The 22,002-nt window shown below is 33.0% G+C and overlaps 1 protein-coding gene across 13 annotated transcripts in view; it reads right to left on the reverse strand.

The window, feature by feature from the left end:
• LOC143083782 (lamin-B2.L-like) overlaps window positions 1-22,002 on the reverse strand; it is a 68,089-nt gene that overhangs the window by 10,440 nt on the left and 35,647 nt on the right. For 10 of the 13 annotated variants that reach the window (XM_076260112.1, XM_076260113.1, XM_076260110.1 and 7 more), the window contains 8 exons: window positions 20,574-21,013; window positions 19,922-20,087; window positions 14,794-14,844; window positions 7,760-7,835; window positions 5,548-5,778; window positions 3,266-3,353; window positions 2,877-2,982; window positions 447-619 (listed from right to left, as the gene is read on the reverse strand). In XM_076260112.1, coding sequence (XP_076116227.1) covers window positions 447-619; window positions 2,877-2,982; window positions 3,266-3,353; window positions 5,548-5,778; window positions 7,760-7,835; window positions 14,794-14,844; window positions 19,922-20,087; window positions 20,574-21,013 — 1,331 coding nt within the window. The remainder of the gene's footprint in view (window positions 1-446; window positions 620-2,876; window positions 2,983-3,265; window positions 3,354-5,547; window positions 5,779-7,759; window positions 7,836-14,793; window positions 14,845-19,921; window positions 20,088-20,573; window positions 21,014-22,002) is intronic. The other 3 variants (XM_076260117.1, XM_076260118.1, XM_076260121.1) reach the window with 1 other exon arrangement.

Below are 22,002 nucleotides of genomic sequence, written 5' to 3' on the forward strand. Positions count from 1 at the left end.
ATTAACACAGCTGTACATTACCTGGAATTGGGTCAGGTCTAGTTGTTTGTGAGCTAGACTGTCTGTTAACACAGCTGTACATTACCTGGAATAGGGTCTGGTCTAGTTGTTTGTGACCTAGACTGTCTGTTAACACAGCTGTACATTACCTGGAATAGGGTCTGGTCTTGTTAACACAGCTGTACATTACATGGAATAGGGTCAGGTCTAGTTGTTTGTGACCTAGACTGTCTGTTAACACAGCTGTACATTACCTGGAATAGGGTCAGGTCTAGTTGTTTGTGACCTAGACTGCCTGTTAACACAGTTGTACATTACCTGGAATAGGGTCAGGTCTAGTTGTTTGTGACCTAGACTGTCTGTTAACACAGCTGTACATTACCTGGAATAGGGTCATGTCTAGTTGTTTGTGACCTAGACTGACTGTTAACACAGCTGTACATTACCTGGAATAGGGTCAGGTCTAGTTGTTTGTGACCTAGACTGTCTGTTCACACTGCTATTGTCATTTCCATATGTAAGGGGACGTGGTTGACTTGTGTGAGGATGGACCTCCTTTATAGGATTACCTCCATGTGGATGTTTTTGTGGTGACAGGGTTGGTGGTTGCTGTTTCTGCCTATAAAATACAGTAAAAAATTTGCAAGTCAAGGCTTCACAATAGGAAATTCAAATAAAACTAAGAACTGAGATAAAACGATTCACACTCAGGTGACCTTTGTACCGAGTTTGAATGTACACAAAATTCGACCTTTGTATCAAGTATGACTGTATACAAAATCAGATGACCTTTGTACTAAGTTTGAATGTACACAAAATCAGATGACCTTTGTATCAAGTATGACTGTACCGGTATACAAAATCAGATGACCTTTGTACCAAGTTTGACTACACAATATCAGATAACTTTTGTACCAATTTTGACTGTACACAAAATCAGGTGACCTTTGTACCAAGTTCGACTGTACACAAAATCAGATGACCTTTGTATAAAGTTTGACTACACAATATCAGATAACTTTTGTACCAATTTTGACTGTACACAAAATCAGGTGACCTTTGTACCAAGTTTGACTGTACACAAAATCAGATGACCTTTGTATAAAGTTTGACTGTACACAAAATCAGATGACCTTTGTATAAAGTTTGAATGTAAACAATATCAGATGACCTTTGTATAAAGTTTGAATGTAAACAATATCAGATGACCTTTGTACCAAGTTTGACTACACAATATCAGATAACTTTTGTACCAATTTTGACTGTACACAAAATCAGGTGACCTTTGTACCAAGTTTGACTGTACACAAAATCAGATGACCTTTGTATAAAGTTTGACTACACAATATCAGATAACTTTTGTACCAATTTTGACTGTACACAAAATCAGGTGACCTTTGTACCAAGTTTGACTGTACACAAAATCAGATGACCTTTGTATAAAGTTTGAATGTAAACAATATCAGATGACCTTTGTATCAAGTTTGACTGTACACAAACTCAGGTGACCTTTGTACCAAGTTTGAATGTACAAAAAATCAATTGACATTTGTACCAAGTTTACCTGTACACAAAATCAGGTGACCTTTGTACCAAGTTTGACTGTACACAAAATCAGATGACCTTTGTATAAAGTTTTACTGTACACAAACTCAGGTGACCTTTGTACCAGTTTGAATGTACAAAAAAACAATTGACCTTAGTACCAAGTTTACCTGTACACAAAATCAGATGACCTTTGTATAAAGTTTGACTACACAAACTCAGGTGACCTTTGTTCCAAGTTTGACTGTACACAAAATCAGATGAACTTTGTATAAAGTTTGACTACACAATATCAGATGACCTTTGTATAAAGTTTGAATGTAAACAATATCAGATGACCTTTGTATCAAGTTTGACTGTACACAAAATCAGATGACCTTTGTATGAAATTTGACTGTACACAAACTCAGGTGACCTTTGTACCAAGTTTGAATGTACAAAAAATCAATTGACATTTGTACCAAGTTTACCTGTACACAAAATCAGGTGACCTTTGTACCAAGTTTGACTGTACACAAAATCAGATGACCTTTGTATAAAGTTTTACCGTACACAAACTCAGGTGACCTTTGTACCAGTTTGAATGTACAAAAAAACAATTGACCTTTGTACCAAGTTTACCTGTACACAAAATCAGATGACCTTTGTATAAAGTTTGACTACACAAACTCAGGTGACCTTTGTTCCAAGTTTGACTGTACACAAAATCAGATGACCTCTGTACCAAGTTTGACTGTACACAAAATCAGGTGACCTTTGTACCAAGTTTGACTGTACACAAAATCAGGTGACCTTTGTATCAAGATTAATCGTACAAAAAAATCAGGTGACCTTTGTATCAAGATTAATCGTACAAAAAAATCAGGTGACCTTTGTATCAAGTTTCACTGTCAACAAAATCAGGTGACCGTTGTATAAAGTTTGACTGTCATGAAAAGAGGTATGTCTTTTATTGTCATATTCTACATAAATGCCATACTGATAATAATGCCTACACCAGTATTCCAAAGTTCAATGGTTGAGCCCACAATTATTTATACATCATTTAATTTTTGGATATAACACATTTTCTGATTGGTTGAAATTTTTTTTTGTCAATCAGTTCCTAGATATAATTTGTCATGTGACCGTGCGGTCATCAACTTTTTTCATGATTTACTCCTTCAAAATGGATTTTATTTCTGTTCATTCGAAATAACCTCAAATATGTAATGAGGGTTATTTAGTGTGCACCACATTGTTTTTGTTTGTTTTTCATTGACAGAAAAAATATTAGTCATTCCTTAAATAATTAAATTGAAAACCAAAAGAAATATTTTGTAATTTTATACCTCCTTAGATAAACTGCCTCTGGTTTTTGTTCATTGATGTTAACTGTCATTTCTGTCAAACCTTCATCATCAATTTGGTTAACTTGATCAAATTCATCATTTATATCTACAAAATATTTGTGTACCTTAGTCTTAAATTTATCAACATTAGAAACCTATCTTCCACCTAGCATTATAAGTTAAACTTAAAATCTGTTTTGATTATTATAACTGTAAATATTCACAGAAGTTATCAAATCTGTTTAAACACTAACCTCAATCTACTCTTACTTCTCTTAATGTAAATTTTAATGCATACAAATAAGATGATGTCTTTTTTTAAATTCAATTTAATAGCGTAGTTTGGTTGATTTCTCTCATTGCAATTACCTCCCTTTGATTATACTTACCAAGAATTTGATCTGCTTCTGATGGAGCTTTAGAATCTTCAAATGCATTCTTAGTAAATCTGTGTGCTGCAGTAGTCCATGCTATAGCCTGTGTAAAAAGCAAATATTATAATCTTAGATTACATTCATTTATTAAAATAAGACGACAGACAAACACAGCAATCAACATTTACCATTGAGTAACCGACCGTGTCAGGACAGAATAGCCAGTCAAGGTCGTTAAAAACTTCAATTATCATTTACCATTGACTAACCAACTGTGTCAGGACTGTATAGCCAGTCAAGGTCGTTAAAAACTTCAATCAACATTTACCATTGACTAACCAACCGTGTCAGGACTGTAAAGCCAGTCAAGGTCATTAATAACTTCCATCATCATTTACCATTGACTAACCGACCGTGTCAGGACTGTATAGCCAGTCAAGGTCGTTAAAAATTAAAAAGATTATCTGTATCAGCTCTTTGCTTGAAATTTTCTGGCAAGATGTCATTCTCTATGTATATCATATTATCTTAATTCTTCTATTGCATAATTCCTTGTACAATACACCAAACAAGTACATAAAATACTGTAATTAAGATTCCATATAAAACAAAGAACTGTCACAGTATACTGTTGATTTAAATCAGCCAAAACAGACTGTAATTGTGTTTAGTTGTATTCACATAACAGACTGTAATTGTGTTTAGTTGTATTCACATAACAGACTGTAATTGTGTTTAGTTGTATTCACATAACACACTGTAATTGTGTTTAATTGTATTCACATAATAGACTGTAATTGTGTTTAGTTGTATTCACATAATAGACTGTAATTGTGTTTAATTGTATTCACATAACAGACTGTAATTGTGTTTAGTTGTATTCACATAACACACTGATATATACTGAGTGCCAATGAAAACGCAACACTTTTGTTTTTCAAAAAAATCTTATAATTTTTATTTTATTTATATTAGAACTTTGAATAGTTAGTTGAAAATGACTTTTAAGACAATTGTCGACAATTTTACGGTTGAGTGATTTTTGGAACAAATGCGAAGCATGGGTTCTTTTGAACGGACATAAACCGAGTTCACCGCTTTTCAACATACCCACCATTTTCACGATTTTGTCATTTAAAGCTTGGCTAATGTCATGAATTTTCCCGCCCTTATTCTTAACAAACTGCAATAAACATCTGAGTAAATGCCAGGACTTTCTGACAACCAGCGACATGCAGTTTTGGGCATGACCCAATGAAGCCTTTCACTGTATACAATTACGAGAAGACTGACGTTGTAGCCTCTACAATAACCCAAATCATCCACAAATTCAACCAAAATGAATCATTTAATGATAAGCCACATCCCGGGATACAAAAAGCAAGAAACGGTCAGCAAGACCGATACATTTGGTCTTTAACATATCCGATATCGACTCTGATGGCTGTTCAAAGGTCACGAGAGTTCAATGGTGGTCACGGTAGAACCTTTGGAGAAATTTCGGTAAGGCACCATTTGCGCGGAAATTGTTAAAGAGCACCACAGTCTTTCCTTAGTGACATCTAAACGGCCGTCTGGCGTAAACATCGAATTCTGTAGACCAAAAAAACATTCATTATGTACCAAAAAACATTAGTGGTGGTTACATAGACATTTGGCACACGCCTTGGCCAAAAGTCTTGCTTTTCGCCGGATTTTGGTCCAATCGAGCAAATTTTGCATCAGATTTAAAATTGTTTAGACGATGAAAACCACCACCAATATCATAAAGTCAGCTTGAGTTTGCTTTGCGGGACAAGTGGAATAAAATTCCTCGGGATCACATTAAAAGTCCGGGATGATCAACTCCACGGCACTGTGGAGATTGCACTGCACCACGGGGCTGTAACATTTTGTGTTAGGACTGTGAGTTGATGATTCGACATTGGATGTTTCGTTTACCTATTGCGCACGAAAGATGACAAGGAAACAGTTTTTGTTTGATATCGATCTATTGTTAAAATTGTTAATTTTCAAGAACAATTTATTTTGAAAGATTATCATTTCTAGTATAAATTTTATTCTTGAAAAACCAAGTGTTGCGTTTTCATTGGCACTCAGTATAGAACTGGCACCAACTTCATTTGAAAATTCTTTTGTGTTGCTTAAAAAACATCTCGTGTCATTGCTAATATTTAAATATATTCAAGCAAGCAAAAGTTAAGGGCCTTTAATTTAGCTTTATAGAAGTAAAACCAAATAAAAATACATTAACATTACATACATAACAATGCTTAAAATCTGAACTAACTACTGACCTGTCCATTAGGTTTACATAAGATTGTTGTACATTCTGGTCCTGTCCCCCATTTCTCTTGCTCTTTCCAAACATAATCTGTCGGGGGCTGATGCAGCATTGGGTCATTATTTCCCGACCACACTGTGATTGTGTTGTTTCCAGTGAATTTCGTCCTAGGAGGGAATCGGTAAACTGCAACAGGATGACCTCCAACATTCTGTTGTATCATGTACCCTCCAAACTCTACTTCCTTTAAGATAAATAAAAAAAAAACACTGTTAATAAGAATTAATCAATACATTGTTATAATTCTAGAATATTCAAATCTGTATTGTTTTAACAATATTATACATAAGACTAAATAATACAGGCATTTTTTATAAATTTTCTTTGATTTTGTTTATGTCTATTTGCCACCAGCTAGAAAAAAAACTATACCGATAAGTCAGTGTTCTAGCTTGGATTAAAGGGCAGAGTGCACCACTTTAGAGCATTATCTCATGAAAAATTGAAATAATCGAATAAATGTATTTTTGTAAACTATCACAAATACATTTGATTGTGATAAAATATTTTTCATTTTCTGCTAGAACATGAATAATATCACTGCCAGTCAAAAGAATTATACAATCAATTTTATTTAAATTTCTTTATACAAAATTTAAAATTATTACTCAGTCAGACAGGTGCCAGGGCCAGTTAATAATCTAAGATCTGAGTTTTAATTGGGCTTCTTTTGAAATAAACCAGTCATTTTAAAAAATGTACATTACAGTCAGCCATTTTTAAAAACCAAAGTGTTTACTATGACATTTTTCAAACCTAAGTGCTTACTAGCAGAGTAAATAGTCTGATTTTAAAATATAATGAAACATGTATACATTCATATCAAATACAAGAATTTGGAGAACAAAGTAAATATTGAATGTTTTCACCTACAAATAACGACCCAATCATTCCTAACTTGTATGACATCTCTGTGCTCAACTCGGAACAATTTATACTTAGGATAAAATATTTTAAATCACAATTATACTTACAATATATGTATATTATAAATTAGTGTAAATTATCAATGTTTTATGGAGCCCATCTACAAAAGTAATAAAAAAATATACCTATGTTTTTCTCTTAGTAATTTAGAGGGTAGATGTGAATTACCATTACTCTGTTTGTATTAAACACTGCTATATGGATGATTAACATACATTATATATGGTAGTATATTTATATGTGATATAAATTGGAAGACACAAACAAACCTTTTGTAAGGGACGACATCAAAAGATCAATGTAAGATAAAAAACTTAATTCAAATAGTTTGGGGGTAGGGGGGTTGAACTGCTGCAAGATTTGGTTATCCGACATTGATTTTTACATATATCTATATGGGTCAATCGATTTTTCCCAAATTAAGTTAAGAGGGGGGTGGGGGGGTCAGTGAAAAAACTATGTGAATTAAGTTTTTTATCCTTCATTGAACTTTTGATGTCGTCCCTAATACCTTTCTTGTTAATATAGATTTAATACTAAGACCCTACTAATTTATCATTCATGTTCAACTTGTAGATAACAAAAATAGTTAATGTTTGGCTTTTCATAAAAAGCTTTCAATATTTTTGAATATAAATTATTCATATAAAGCTCTTTAATAGATACTTATTATCCGAGTAATAGGGTCTTGTATCCAGATTAGATAAAGGCAAATTAAATAATTTGTAATACGAAATATTCATAAGCACACAACTGAAATATAATTTTGAAAAGAAAAAATTGTTTTGGAAATATGTAGAAATGCATAGCAATTATGCAATATCAATTATTCATGGATAGTTGGCAAATTGTCACTATTTTTTTTATGAATTGCATTAAACTTTCAAATTCACTAAAGTACTCAAATTACCTTATACTGGTATACAATATTTAACATGTCTAAAATGGGTTTGGAAATTTTATATTTAGTTAATGTTTGCATTTTCCTTTAATCAAAATCGATTTTGATACTAGAAAAACAGATCATGACGTTGTTATATTTTCTTAAAACTCAGCAAATACCTCAATAATAAATGATCAACAGACTAAATTGAACCCATGTCAAAATTGTCCATTTAACAAAACCGATTCTCAAGATTGTCAAAACATAAGTGAGCATATACTATAGAATATATATATAGTGTCATTAACACCCACCAAGTCTTTGAACAAATTTAAATTGACAAACAATATCTTACCTTGCCGCCTTCGTTGACAAGTCGAACATATTTTCCTTCTTGGTTCACATCAAGAATTTTGACATCCCCAACAGCACTAGCAAGAGAATTATTCATTATTAATCTTATGAAGATAAACACAAAATCAGTTTCTATTAAATAAAATTCCTCAAATATCAAAACAATAGTTTGACAATACAAAGATTGAATCAGTAATTTAATGTATTGTATTATTCCGACCCATGGCCCACACCACGGTTACTATGTAAACTTCACCCTATTGATTACAATGTCAAAGGCATATATTCAGACTGATCTGAAATTTAATTCATTAAACCCTTTACAATAATCCAGTCAAATTCTACAGGTTTTTATCAGTTTTTCCTTTTATTTGTCTTAACTAGTTAAAACCCATTCTACAACTAATAAAATTCACCTTGCTTAAAGATTTAAATTTTATTTAATTCAAATCAATCAAATAGGATTTTAAAAGTTGTAATATATTGTCAAACTGAATTTGGCGATACTGATTGAACAATGTACTTATGGATCTTACATATTTAATCACTTAGTACAAAGGATTATCTTATTGCAATGTGTTATTACATTCTGTATACATGAAATGGCTTTTCTAATTATTGTCCATGTTGTTTGTTTCTAGTGTACGATGGCAAATATTTCATGGCAAATATTTCATATTTCAGCAAGTTCAGATAGAAAATCAATTTCTTCAAAAACAGGATTAGTTAAGGATCTGACATGATAATAAATAATAGTCTATTTCATTGTCACAACTTCTACTTTCAGAAAAATGTTATTGTTGTACTATATGTATATTTTACAAAAAAAAACCCAAGAAAATCTCATTCAATAAAATGCATTTGTTTTATTACTTTCTAAATATCATTTCTCTTCTTCATACATTTCATACATATGAAAATCATAAAAAAGGCAATAAAATAAGAAACCTCTAAAGCTCCCTCTATATCCACTATATATTTACAAGGTAAACCACTGAAATAAAGTATTGCCCCCCCCCCCTTTCCCTTCTTAATTGTGTACTGTAAGCTTACTTTTTAACTTAAATTAGATTCTGAAGCAGGAAATCTTAAATTAAATAATTGTCTTTGCAGTAGAGATAAAAAAAAAAAATCCCATGAATAATTTAAGGTATGTGTAAATCCTTAATTAAACAAAAAGTAATTCCAATGATAGAATTGTTTAATCACTTATAAGTTAAATATGCATGAGCTATCAATAATCAAACATAAATATTTCAAATCAATCAGGTAATACCAAGTTAATCAGGTATAACAAAGTTTCACTTTAATGATTACCTTTAAATCTCAAAAACTTTTGAGAAAATATAGGTATGTAAAACCATTAAATAAGTTAAAGAAAAGGCAAGTTTTAGGAGTTCACTTTAACGTCCATGTTTGAAACTAGTACACATTTTTGTCTATGGGCCAGATGAAGTCAGTGCCTCAGGTTGAATGATTTTCTCACTGTGTTGAAGACCCATTAGTTGCCTTTAAGGCTGTATTTTACTCTTTGACACCTTCCCCATTTCCATTCTCTATTTAATTTGCAATTTTAAAATTAAGGTTTAAAAGCTTAAAAACTAAGGAAAAAAAAAGGGGGGGCAATTAGAATAATCATAATCATTGATCTAAACACTGCAATTTTCAATAAATTCTTTATCTCCATCAATTCCTAACTTACATGAAGCAATGGCTTTATTTTTTATCATGTTCATTTATTGATAGATAAGTGTTTAATGCCACTTAAAACACTATTGGCTTTTTCTGTGTGATCAATTTTTATCTTTGTAGGAACCAGGAGTGATCAGCCTTTAGAAGGCAAACTGACAATATTTCTTAATTAAGATTGGAGTCAATGCAGTAGTTGGACTACTAACTGGGTAAGGGCATCATATTTTCATAGCTAAAATCATAAGATTTCTGCACAAGTTCAATTTCATAAACAGCTAGTATATGGAAAATTTGAAATAATTTCTAATAAATGAAAGTAAAAAAAACTTTGTGCGGTTCAGAAATTGTTCATTAGCATTGTTAAATAAAGACTGATTAAATTATTATTATATTATTGATAAACAATGTACATGTATTTCTTTTGTTAGATTTTGGTCTTTGATGTAAAGAATGTATTCATCTAGCAATGGGGTTATATTCATGATATATTGATTACAAGCAGGTTTAAAAGGGTTGTGCATTCTTTTCATACTTTTTCTGTCCTAAATTATACATGCAGATAACTTCGTAAAACAAAATACTGATAATAACTAAACAACAGTAAACAATTGTACTAAAAACATGCAGGCATGTCAGGCATACAATACATAGATAAACAGGAGGGGCTACTGAAGTGGTTTACTTCTATGATTCATTGTCAGGCATACAATACATAAATAAACAGGAGGGGCTACTGAAGTGGTTTACTTCTATGATTCATTGTCAGGCATACAATACATAGATAAACAGGAGGGGCTACTGAAGTGGTTTACTTCTATGATTCATTGTCAGGCATACAATACATAGATAAACAGGAGGGCTACTGAAGTGGTTTACTTCTATGATTCATTGTCAGGCATACAATACATAGATAAACAGGAGGGGCTACTGAAGTGGTTTACTTCTATGATTCATTGTCAGGCATACAATACATAGATAAACACGAGGGGCTACTGAAGTGGTTTACTTCTATGATTCAGGCATGTCAGGCATACAATACATAAATAAACAGGAGGGGCTACTGAAGTGGTTTACTTCTATGATTCATTGTCAGGCATACAATACATAAATAAACAGGAGGGGCTACTGAAGTGGTTTACTTCTATGATTCATTGTCAGGCATACAATACATAGATAAACAGGAGGGGCTACTGAAGTGGTTTACTTCTATGATTCAGGCATGTCAGGCATACAATACATAGATAAACAGGAGGGCTACTGAAGTGGTTTACTTCTATGATTGATTGGCAGGCATACAATACATAAATATACAGGAGGGGCTACTGAAGTGGTTTACTTCTATGATTCATTGTCAGGCATACAATACATAGATAAACAGGAGGGGCTACTGAAGTGGTTTACTTCTATGATTCAGGCATGTCAGGCATACAATACATAAATAAACAGGAGGGGCTACTGAAGTGGTTTACTTCTATGATTGATTGTCAGGCATACAATACATAGATAAACAGGAGGGGCTACTGAAGTGGTTTACTTCTATGATTCATTGTCAGGCATACAATACATAGATAAACAGGAGGGGCTACTGAAGTGGTTTACTTCTATGATTCATTGTCAGGCATACAATACATAGATAAACAGGAGGGGCTACTGAAGTGGTTTACTTCTATGATTCATTGTCAGGCATACAATACATAGATAAACAGCAGGGGCTACTGAAGTGGTTTACTTCTATGATTGATTGTCAGGCATACAATACATAGATAAACAGCAGGGGCTACTGAAGTGGTTTACTTCTATGATTCATTGTCAGGCATACAATACATAAATAAACAGGAGGGGCTACTGAAGTGGTTTACTTCTATGATTCATTGTCAGGCATACAATACATAAATAAACAGGAGGGGCTACTGAAGTGGTTTACTTCTATGATTCATTGTCAGGCATACAATACATAGATAAACAGGAGGGGCTACTGAAGTGGTTTACTTCTATGATTCATTGTCAGGTATACAATACATAGATAAACAGGAGGGGCTACTGAAGTGGTTTACTTCTATGATTCATTTTCAGGCATACAATACATAGATAAACAGGAGGGGCTACTGAAGTGGTTTACTTCTATCATTCATTGTCAGGCATACAATACATAAATAAACAGGAGGGGCTACTGAAGTGGTTTACTTCTATGATTCATTGTCAGGCATACAATACATAAATAAACAGGAGGGGCTACTGAAGTGGTTTACTTCTATGATTGATTGTCAGGCATACAATACATAGATAAACAGGAGGGGCTACTGAAGTGGTTTACTTCTATGATTCATTGTCAGGTATACAATACATAGATAAACAGGAGGGGCTACTGAAGTGGTTTACTTCTATGATTCATTGTCAGGCATACAATACATAGATAAACAGGAGGGGCTACTGAAGTGGTTTACTTCTATGATTCATTGTCAGGCATACAATACATAAATAAACAGGAGGGGCTACTGAAGTGGTTTACTTCTATGATTCATTGTCAGGCATACAATACATAGATAAACAGGAGGGGCTACTGAAGTGGTTTACTTCTATGATTCATTGTCAGGCATACAATACATAGATAAACAGGAGGGGCTACTGAAGTGGTTTACTTCTATGATTCATTGTCAGGCATACAATACATAAATAAACAGGAGGGGCTACTGAAGTGGTTTACTTCTATGGTTCATTGTCAGGCATACAATACATAGATAAACAGTAGGGGCTACTGAAGTGGTTTACTTCTATGATTCATTGTCAGGCATACAATACATAAATAAACAGGAGGGGCTACTGAAGTGGTTTACTTCTATGATTCATTGTCAGGCATACAATACATAAATAAACAGAAGGGGCCACTGAAGTGGTTTACTTCTATGATTCATTGTCAGGCATACAATACATAAATAAACAGGAGGGACTACTGAAGTGGTTTACTTCTATGATTCAGGCATGTCAGGCATACAATACATAGATAAACAGGAGGGGCTATTGAAGTGGTTTACTTCTATGATTCATTGTCAGGCATACAATACATAAATAAACAGGAGGGGCTACTGAAGTGGTTTACTTCTATGATTCATTGTCAGGAATACAATACATAAATAAACAGGAGGGCTACTGAGGTGGTTTACTTCTATGATTCAGGCATGTCAGGCATACAATACATAGATAAACAGGAGGGGCTACTGAAGTGGTTTACTTCTATGATTCATTGTCAGGCATACAATACATAGATAAACAGTAGGGGCTACTGAAGTGGTTTACTTCTATGATTCATTGTCAGGCATACAATACATAGATAAACAGGAGGGGCTACTGAAGTGGTTTACTTCTATGATTCATTGTCAGGCATACAATACATAAATAAACAGGAGGGGCTACTGAAGTGGTTTACTTCTATGATTCAGGCATGTCAGGCATACAATACATAGATAAACAGTAGGGGCCACTGAAGTGGTTTACTTCTATGATTCATTGTCAGGCATACAATACATAAATAAACAGGAGGGGCTACTGAAGTGGTTTACTTCTATGATTCATTGTCAGGTATACAATACATAGATAAACAGGAGGGGCTACTGAAGTGGTTTACTTCTATGATTCAGGCATGTCAGGCATACAATACATAAATAAACAGGAGGGCTACTGAAGTGGTTTACTTCTATGATTCATTGTCAGGCATACAATACATAAATAAACAGGAGGGCTACTGAAGTAGTTTACTTCTATGATTCATTGTCAGGCATACAATACATAGATAAACAGTAGGGGCTACTGAAGTGGTTCACTTCTATGATTAATTGTCAAGCATACAATACATAGATAAACAGTAGGGGCTACTGAAGTGGTTTACTTCTATGATTCAGGCATGTCAGGCATACAATACATAAATAAACAGGAGGGGCTACTGAAGTGGTTTACTTCTATGATTCATTGTCAGGCATACAATACATAAATAAACAGCAGGGGCTACTGAAGTGGTTTACTTCTATGATTCATTGTCAGGTATACAATACATAGATAAACAGGAGGGGCTACTGAAGTGGTTTACTTCTATGATTCAGGCATGTCAGGCATACAATACATAAATAAACAGGAGGGCTACTGAAGTGGTTTACTTCTATGATTCATTGTCAGGCATACAATACATAAATAAACAGGAGGGCTACTGAAGTAGTTTACTTCTATGATTCATTGTCAGGCATACAATACATAAATAAACAGGAGGGGCCACTGAAGTGGTTTACTTCTATGATTCATTGTCAGGCATACAATACATAAATAAACAGGAGGGGCTACTGAAGTGGTTTACTTCTATGATTCAGGCATGTCAGGCATACAATACATAGATAAACAGGAGGGGCTATTGAAGTGGTTTACTTCTATGATTCATTGTCAGGCATACAATACATAAATAAACAGGAGGGGCTACTGAAGTGGTTTACTTGTAAAATTGAAAAGATAAAAAAACAAACTATATGTGTTTGTCAGGACAAATTCTGTCTTTAAAATGTGGATGGGTGGAGGCCACACAGATAAAAAAAAATGCCATGAGGTTAAATATATCCCCAACATTCAAAGGTTGATAATAGATGATAAGACTTCAATCAAATGCTTTAGAAATGTGCAAGGACTCTATAACTAAAAAAAAGGAAAGGGTTTAAGCAAATACAAGGGGGATAATTTAAAGTTGCTGGAGACATTTGCAGATTATTCAAAAGAGATATGTATATTCAGAAATATTTCTATAAAGTTGACAACATCTGAAGAAAAGGATATAAAATTCTTACTGATAATACATCTCGTAGCTTAAAAAACACAGAAACACATTAGAATGATTTATTTGCGAAGAAATATCATATTCATAATTACTATTCAAATTTTGATACATAACACATAATTGTTTTCGTGTGAAATGATCAAATGTTTAAAATATATCAATCTGAATGATAGTTTTGTTTATAAATTGAGATGTGATCTACAGCCTTTGCTGAAGTAAATAGCATCAGGGTTATGGCCTAATTTTATAATCAATCATGTTTCAAGATATTCGTTTCTTAAAGATTTAAAGGTACCCTAATGGTGAAATGTTTTAAGAAAGAATTGTAGCAGTGATATATAAGATTCAAAGACTGACGTGATTGCTTCAATAAAGATAGAATACAAAGAGTGATATTGAATAAAATACAATGCTGTCAACAGAATATGTAAATTTTACTACAAGATAACATATTTCAATTTTAACATAAATGAAAGAATGCAAATGTCAACATACAACTTGAACTGTGTTGTAAAATTGGGGATAACTCTTACCAGAACTTCCAATCTTTTTTAATCCAAATAGATTTACTGCGACATGGATACCTGATTTGATTTTATAGAATTTCAAACGAAATCATAAAATATATACACATCATATTTTGTTATATAGTTATTCATCAGTGATTTTTTCCACTATGAACTTTGTATAGAAAATTATTTTTAAACTAGCTTGTACAAGATTGTTCAGGAGAAATATTTTGATTATCAAATGATGATCATTTCAGAACCAACAAAAATAAAAAATGTCATAACCTATCAATATTTTACCAAAATAACAAAACTTTGGGGCATAAGTCTTTTAATTTGAAATGTTTGACATCTGTGAGAAACAACTGTTTTTTTTCCAATTCAAGGTGAAAGTTATGATTAAACTGAATAAGAGAAATAACTACATGTAGGCTAAGGTTCTTTATCCCATCTGGTAATAGGAAACAAAAACTAACACCAATCTATATATATACCAATACATAATTCTTTGATCAAATATTTTGTAAAATTTTGCTGATAAACAATTACACCCCTTTAATGTATATGCATAAGAAATTTGTCTTAATTTTTGAAACTGTTAGACAGAGAAAATATTGAAACTTTCTGAATATGTGAGACAAAGCATTAGTGAAGAAAAGTATAGCATCAGTGATTCTAATAAGAAATTACCTACCAGTGCCTAAAATAATAAACAGAAAACTTTCTTGATTTTTGATAAATGTATTCTTAAAACCAAAAATAAATTAAAACTAGAGGCTCTAAAGAGCCTGTATCGCTCACCTCGGTCTATGGGCATATCATAAACGAATAAAAATTTACAAAATTTACGAAATTTATGAAAAATGTTTAAAATTGACTATAAAGGGCAATAACTCCTTACAGGGTCAACTGACCATTTTGATCATGTTGACTTATTTGTAGGCCTTACTTTGCTGTATATTATTGCTGTTTACAGTTTATCTGTATCTTTAACCAGATGCTCCGCAGGGTGCAGCTTAATACGACCGCAGAGGTTGAACCCTGAACTGTTGGGGCAAGTATGGACACAACATTCAAGCTGGATTCAGCTCTAAATTTGGATTGTGATTAAATAGTTGACACTGCATAGGTTTTTGACACAGAATGAATGTGGTCTAATGAGATTTAAAATATTTTTTTTGCCTTTGAGCAATTCACTATGCTGTTGAATATTAATCCTCTCAAAAAAATGTTTGAAGACATTTTCTTTTTATTTATGAAATCTGAAATGAGAAAAATTTACCCCCGCTCCCCATTTTTTTTTCACATCCCCCTTTCCCTTTTTCCAAAACTGATCTCAATTCAAATTTCTAAAGGAGTTTGCAACAATAACTACTCATTTAAATACATCATAAAATATTAAAATGTAAAATAAAGTGCTTGTTATCACTGAATGGTAAAGATTGTTTTAATTTATCAGTTGGTAGTAAAAGTGAATATACATTGTATATTGTATAAAACAATGATTTAAGTTGATTCAACTACTATTCTGGACAAAGAAAGATAACTCCAATTGAAAATTTCTTGCTATTGCACAATATTGTGCAATTATATATTTCTTGCTATTGTGCAATACTGTGGAATTAAAAATTTCTTGCTATTGCACAATACTGTGCAATTGAAGATTTCTTGCTATTGATGAATACTGTGCAATTGAAAATTTCTTGCTATTCCACAATACTTAATATAATAATTTTGGATACTGATTTGAACTTGAAAACTGGGCCCATAATCAAAAATCTAAGTACATGTTTAGATTCAGCATATCAAAAAAGCCCAAGAATTCAATTTTTGTTTAAATCAAAGTTTAAATTTGGACCCTTTGAACTTTAATGTAGACCAATTTGAAAACAGGACCAAAAATTAAGAATCTATATACATAGTTAGATTTGGCATATCAAAGAACCCCAATCAATTTTTGATGAAATCAAACAAAGTTTAATTTTGGACCCCGATTTGGACCAACTTGAAAACTGGGCCAATAATTAAAAATCTAAGTACATTTTTAGATTCAGCATATGAAAGAACCCCAAGGATTCAAATTTTGTTATAATCAAACTAAGTTTAATTTTGGACCCTTTGGACCTTAATATGTAGACCAATTTGAAAACGGGACCAAAAATTAAGAATCTACATACAAAGTTAGATTCAGCATATCAAAGAACCCCAATTATTCAATTTTTGATGAAATCCAACAAAGTTCAATTTTGGCCCCTTATTCCTAAACTGTTGGGACCAAAACTCCTAAAATCAAACTTGACCTTCCTTTTATGGTAATAAAGCTTGTGTTTAAATTTCATAGATTTCAATATACTTATACTAAAGTTATGGTGCGAAAACCAAGAATAATGCTTATTTGGGCCCCTTTTTGGCCCCTAATTCCTAAACTGTTGGGACCTCAACTCCCAAAATCAATCCCAACCTTCCTTTTGTGGTCATAAACCTTGTGTCAAAATTTCATAGATTTCTATTTACATATGTAAGACTCAAATCAACGTCCGGTCTCTAATCGACGTCCGTTCCTCAAATCGACGTCCAAATATGACGTCACAACAAAATAACATTCACAATCGACGTCCATTTTTTGGCTTCTCTAATTGACGTCCAATGTTTAGTTTCTCTAATCAACGTCCGTTTTGGATACAGAACACAAAATTTAAGCTTGAACAAATGTGTAACAGCACACAATAAAACTTAACGCCAATGTCTTGCGAATATGAGAACATTGTGTAACATAAAACATAGTGTCAATTTCTTGCGTATATGATTCACTCCAAGTGTAAAACTCAGAAATTTGTTGAAAAATATCTTACAGAGTCCGAATTATAATATTAAAAAAAAACACATTTGGCTGTACTTTTTTATTTTGTCTATTGTTGAAGATTTGATAATACCCTCTAGATCTCGTTTGGTTTTCTTTGTCGTTAGGTTCTTTTCTCCTTGACATACACTTTCAATGATGTCATTTATTAACATGAATAGGAATGACACACTACTATGTAGATCGATTCGATTAACTTTTTATCAAGATAAACTTTAATATGCGCGATACCTATTTCAGGTTGAAAACAATTTAATAGAAATTATGTATAAATGTTTAAATCATACAAACATGTACATGGATAAGTGTAAGCAATTATGTCCAGTATTTTATTAATTATTGATATTGGACATTGATTAAAGAAAACTACAACAATCGGACGTATTTGCCGTCACAATGGACGTCGATTAGAGTATCAAAATATTGGACGTCGATTTGAGAATGTAACGTCAGATTTGGACTTCATATTGAGAAACGGTCGTCGATTTGAGGAATGGACGTCGATTAGAGGCCAGTCGTTGATCTGAGTCTAACACATATACTAAAGTTATCGTGCGAAAACCAAAAATAATGCTTATTTGGGCCCCTTTTTGGCCCCTAATTCTTAAACTGTTGGAACAAAAACTCCCAAAATCAATCCAAACCTTCCTTTTGTGGTCATAAACCTTGTGCCAAAATTTGATTTCGATTTCCTTTAACTAAAGATATAGTGCGAAAACTAAGAAAATGCTTATTTGGGCCCTTTTTGGCCCCTAATTCCTAAAATATTGGGACCAAAACTCCCAAAATCAATCCCAACCTTCCTTTTGTGGTCATAAACCTTGTGTTAAAATTTCATAGATTTCTATTCACTTTAACTAAAGTTAGAGTGCGAAAACTAAAAGTATTCGGATGACGACGACGCCGATGACGCAGTCGACGACGAAGACGACGATGACCCAGACGATGACGCCAACGTGATACCAATATACGACCAAAATTTTTTTACTTTTTGCGGTCGTATAATAATATTCAAGATAATTACCAAAAGCTGCAAAATTTTCTGAAAATTACCAATTCTGGGGCAGCAACCCAACAACGGGATGCCTGATTAGTCTGAAATTTTAAAAGCAGATAGATCTTGACTTGATGAACAATTTCATCCCATGTCAGATTTGCTCTAAATGCTTTGGTTTCACAGATAGAAGCCAAAAACTGCATTTTACCCCTATGTTCTATTTTTAGCCATGGTGGCCATCTTGTTTGGTTGGCCAGGTCAACGGACACATTTTACCAAACTAGATACCCTAATGATGATTGTGGCCAAGTTTGGTTAAATTTGGCCCAGTAGTTTCAGAGGAGAAGATTTTTGTAAAAGTTGACGACGGACGCAGGACGACAACGGACGACAGACGCCAAGTGATGAGAAAAGCTCACTTGGCCCTTCTGGCCAGGTGACCTAAAAACTGAATCACTACTATAAGTAAGTTAATTTAAAAAAAACCCAAAAAAACCCCTGAAATGTTTTCTAACGGAATAATCCAATTTAGAAACATTTTTTCCCCACTTCAATCTACTCCCAAACTTCTATAAGTAAATATATGTTGAACCTCCGTTTATCTGATAAACATATGGGTAATCAGCAATGTTTCCTTAACAGGCAATTCCAGCACTTAAACCATTTTTATATGTACATAGTATAACATTTCACAAAGGAAATGGTGGATTAAACCTGGTTTTAGAGCTAGCTTAACCATCCACTTGTATGATTGTTGTTATACTAGAACGGTTTATACTTATAGTTAAAAACAGGGTCATATATAATTGGCTATATTTTAATTCTCTTGTACCAAAAGATCAGGAGAGCTTGCCTTAACTTATTGTTTTTTTTTGTTCTTTTGAGCAAGAAATATTATTAAGATAGTAAATCAGAAAGAATTAATTTGAGTCATTTTTAAAAAAGCTTTTCAATAAGCAGATATTTTATTAATTTTTTTCTCACACCAATGTAGATAAAAGATGTAACTCCAAATCTTATAGAAAATGAAGTTAGCACAAAACTTATCTTTGCTGAAATCTTGTATCAATCCATACAATAAATATTTATTGAAACTAATTGGACTTGTATTGTGCCATGAGAATCTTTCATCTATAGTCTTAAAATTGAATAACATAGAGTCTCTAGAGTAGCTTCCCTATACTTACTACTTTAGTCCGGGATAAAACAACAAATTTGACATATAACTAAGATACCATTGTACTAAGATAAAACAGTGTTACCTACACCCAGTCTTTTATAAACAAATGTCTTACCTAGAAGTAGCAGTAGTGTAGTCATGAGAAGCTGCCGCAGGGTAACGGTCTGTGGGGCTACTTTTTGGTCGGGAATATGTGTTGATGGTTTGGCTTGTTAAGTCTCGAAACATCTCATCGAAATAGTCCTTCCCTTGTCCAAGACTTTGTCCACTTCTGCCTGAACCTGTAATATGTAACATTAAACATATAAAGAGGGTTCTGTTAGGTTAGTCTTCTTATAATTTCAATTTACACTATATTTTAAAGGATATCTACTTCACTGAACAAAAAAACAAACTAAGCTATGAATACAATACTACAAACCTCTGGAGTAACCTTCCTACAAAATGTCATATGGATTATGGAGATAAAATTTTGCCAAATAACAGATCAAATTCAGAAAATATTCTCTTGAAATGTATCAAATAACTTTAAAAATTATACTATTACTAACAGAAACATTGTGCCATTGTGATTTGAAAAAAAACCAGAACCAAATATAATAAAAAGCTCTCTTTAAATAAAAAAAATAAAGGTTTAGCAACCTGGAATTAACAAGGCTGATCTGACTGATCAACATCTGAAAATAAAGATATATAAAACGCTTGGACAGTAGAAGGTTTGAAACAATTGGAAATTAACTTACTGATTGTTTCTAAAAACAACTTACTCGGAGCTGATTTGACCCTGACCACAGGTCCAACTGGACGAGGGGTTACAGGTGGTGACGGTTCAATCTGTAACTTGTTTACACTAGGTGTTGTCTCATAATTATATCTTGTGCCACTGATAGGAAAATCTGCACTGGCATCATACTCATTCTGTACACTACTGTAGAGAGGCTCTGTAGCATGTACTGTCTCTACCTGGTAACCAGAGGTCTGAGGTGGATACGTCTCTGTCTGATAAGTCTGCTGTGGATATGCAGTGGATTGAGCTGGTGGTGGCGGTGGATACGACTGATAAGATGAGGACATAGGTGGTTGGTAGGTGGTAAACACTTGAGAAGTTTGCTGAGGTGGTGGAGAGCTTGCATAGTTGTGAGTTACACTACTGGAGGTGGCCGTCTGCTTCAATGTATTACTACTGACATCTACAGGAGCAGTCAACCTACAGGTCATGAAGAAAAGAATTTTGTGTTTGATGTGTTTTATCCTTTGATTTTGCCATTTGATTAGGGACTTTCTGTTTTGAATTTTACTTTTTTTTTGCACAAGCAACAGCTACAACCTGACCACTATGTACTCGTAATGTATGTGTCTGTGAAGTGAGTGGCAAAATCATTTAAGGTGGATCGGGACTATTCGATTGCGCATAATTTCACGCATGAACTATAATGCACAGGAAAAGTATTTGTCGTAAATTCGATATTATTTTTTTAAATATTTTGATTGATTAGAAATGTTAAATCATTGTAGTTATGTCACTAAAAGAATATTTTTCGTTATTATGTGTACCTGTTAAAAGCTCAAAATGCCATTTCACCCATTTTCACCATTTTCCCGCCAAAATTTGGGTTTTAAGGCAAAATATTTTTTTCCCCTTATCGGTGACCTATGTTTTTCTATTTGCTCATTCTTTGAAGCTATATTGAAGCTTTTTATAATAAAGTAACCTTAGTTTTGGACCAAGTGTCATAGAACGTTTTTTTGATATTCCAATAAAAATATGTCAACATCTCTATTTTTCCTATCATTTCATTGAAAAATGGTCTCTTTTACATACCTGTTTAAAAGTAAAATTTTGAGCTTAAATGGTCCGTGACCCCCTATTTTTTTTTCGACCAATTTTATTCACTCTCTGTAAAGAATAAAATAACAAAAAATATGGCACTTCTGATAGAAACTTCGAATAGGCCCGAGCCACCTTAATACTGTAAATTCATTAATAATCTTGGAATACCAACTATAGTGGAATACATGGGCAAAGCTACTTAGGACGGGAAATGACAAATGTTAAACAATTTAAACATGAAAACTAATGGCCTACACTGTAGCTTCAAAATATTTTCTGTGATATTTTTTTGTATTATGTCTAAAGATGCAAGTACCGGTATCTAAGTCAACAGTAAACCATATCTCCTTATTTTCAAAGAAATA

The sequence above is a fragment of the Mytilus galloprovincialis genome, chromosome 7 (genome assembly GCF_965363235.1).
Source record: "Mytilus galloprovincialis chromosome 7, xbMytGall1.hap1.1, whole genome shotgun sequence".
Lineage (NCBI taxonomy): Eukaryota > Metazoa > Mollusca > Bivalvia > Mytilida > Mytilidae > Mytilus > Mytilus galloprovincialis.